Source organism: Austrofundulus limnaeus, unplaced genomic scaffold (genome assembly GCF_001266775.1).
Source record: "Austrofundulus limnaeus strain Quisiro unplaced genomic scaffold, Austrofundulus_limnaeus-1.0 Scaffold173, whole genome shotgun sequence".
NCBI lineage: Eukaryota > Metazoa > Chordata > Actinopteri > Cyprinodontiformes > Rivulidae > Austrofundulus > Austrofundulus limnaeus.
In genome coordinates, this window is record NW_013952575.1 from 1,119,483 (window position 1) to 1,121,938 (window position 2,456).

At 36.7% G+C, this 2,456-nt stretch overlaps 1 protein-coding gene across 1 annotated transcript in view; it reads left to right on the plus strand.

Annotated features, from left to right (window-relative positions):
* The window catches only part of LOC106524006 (protein turtle homolog B), a gene marked incomplete at its 3' end in the record, with an annotated part of 144,073 nt that overhangs the window by 70,936 nt on the left and 70,681 nt on the right, over positions 1–2,456 (plus strand). Inside the window, 1 exon segment of the mRNA XM_014017625.1 lies at positions 2,022–2,168. Coding sequence (XP_013873079.1) covers positions 2,022–2,168 — 147 coding nt within the window.

Sequence of the window (2,456 nt, forward strand, 5' to 3'; positions counted from 1 at the left end):
TGGATGTGTATACAGTATATTACATTATGTGTGTATACTATATATGTATGAATGTATAGGTGTACGTTTATCTATATATGTATGTATGGGTATACAGTATTTCAGCAAAGTTATAATTATTATTATACATGTTATTTGTTGCTATGTTTTTGTTTTCTCCAATTTTTTACAGGTGTGCAGACAGATGTTGGTTGTGTTGTCTTGTGTTTTCTTGGTTTATATTTCACAAATCTTCTATAATATCTCTTTCAATCTTCCCTGTTACATTTCTCCTTTTTCTTCTCTTTCTTTTTTCTTCTTCTCTTTATAAAAAAAGTCACTGATGATGAAGAAACTAATATTCAGTTCTGTTTTCTACTGAAGTAGCATTAAAAAAAGACATGACTCAATTCATAGTAATGGCGCCTGTGGGTGCGCGTCACTAGCTATAGCAGCTAATAGGTGAAGTCCAATCCAGTAATACAGATCAATGAAATATCCTAAAATGTAAACAATCCAACTAGTGGAGCCCTCAGTGTAACATGCAAACCATGTCATTTATTTAATACACTTTATTTATAGTGCCAGTAGTGTTTTTTGAGCATTATACAAAAAAGTAACTTCAAAGCATAAATAAAATTTATTCCTGAATAGGTTTGGGCAATATTGGCAAAAAAATTAATCACGATTAATTGGGGTATTTAGCCGATAACGATTAATATGACGATTAAACCCCTGGAATCCCTGGACACCCTTATTTCCTAGTCGCATGGCCAATTTAGTGGGAAAGATTTGTTCTTCATAAAAATCTGTTCCAAATTGTGTCAAAAATTACAGACTTCAGGCTATACATCAAATTTTAAATTATGTTGGTAGATAAATAAATTACAGAACCTTTTTTTTAATGTTCGCCATATTTGAAGTGGAGAGGAGCACCAGTCAGTCTGCCTGACGGAATTAATCGTATTAATCATCAAATGCCAAAATATAATCGATTAATGTTTTTCTGACGATTAATTGCGCACGATACGATTATGCCCAACCCTATTCCTGATCCAGATTGAAGTACTCTGACAGTCAGTTTTTTACCAGTCTAGAACCTTGTGAACAAGGGCCTTACAGAAAAAGCGTCCAACAATGTGGACTTTTAACAGTGAGCTCCCTGAAAACTGTTAGTTTATTTTTATTGCCATCACATCTGTTAAGAGCTACTCGCCAGATTGCCTTTAGCCGACACAATAATCCGTCTTTCAGCCTTTGATCTGTTTAAATTCAGTATTTGTTCTGATGGATGTGAATAACCCTGAGGGCTCTGCTGTTGTCATGTTGGCCACTTCCTCCCTCTCAAAGGGAGGAACGACCTGCCCTTGGTTGTGAGTGCAGCTTTAAAGCAGATATATATATACATGGAATAAAACATCTCAGGCAATCTTACATCAAAGTAATTTTAACATGTGTCCCAACAACATGTATGATACTGATTTAAAGATGAACATGTCTGTAGAGCACTTTAGTGTGATGTAGTGTGATGTTTCCAGGGCTCTCCACACCAACATGAGTTAATTAGACACCATAGAATTGTGTTTATCATTGGAAATTAAAAGTCCTTACTAATGAAAGTCATGTTATGATAACTTCAGGTACGACTTACAGACATGTTCTCTTCATGGTTCAGTGAAGGAAAGCTGTAAACACCCACAGCTTTACTGCAACATGTTTCTACTACAGGAAGCTACGGTAACTCTTCTGGGACAAACGGCACCAAGCAGCAACTACTCTGTGCTCTCTCTTAAAGTGGCAGCAGAAATTATTCCTAACAAAACCCATTCATGATATTTGAAAATTGATTGAGAATCTTCCATGTCTGCAGTAATAAAATGGGTCCATTTTAGCCCCACCTTTACAAACACAATCTTTCTGCATATTTCTATCTGAACGTTATTTTCCTTTATTTACACATTGCTCATCTCTTTTCTTAAAACTTCATTTTCACCTCTGGGTGTCACATGGCACTGACAACTGATCTCGTATCTCTCATCCAGGCCGAGCCAGTCTGTACGGAAAGTCATCCTTGCGGATAGAGAATGTGCGTTCAGATGACCACGGCTGGTACGAGTGTAAAGTGCTAATGCTTCAGCAGCAGTACGACACCTTCCACAATGGCAGCTGGGTGCATCTAACTGTCAACGGTAAGAACCTTCAGCCTTTATGCTTTGTTCCAGCTGTTCAGTTCAAAGATTAGTGAAACACTGGGCCTCATGCAAGAACCGTTCGTACGCACAGATTTGTTCTTAAGTTGTGCGTACGAGTGATTTAGGAGAATTTGTGGCATTCACCAATGTTTTCATATTCTACGTTTTTTTTCAGATATGAACAAAAAATACGTGTATTCCAGACCTGTCGTATATTTTATGAGCAGTCAGTCTGCTGTTATTCAGATGGAATTTCTTCACTAATAACTTTATATTTCGTTAGTT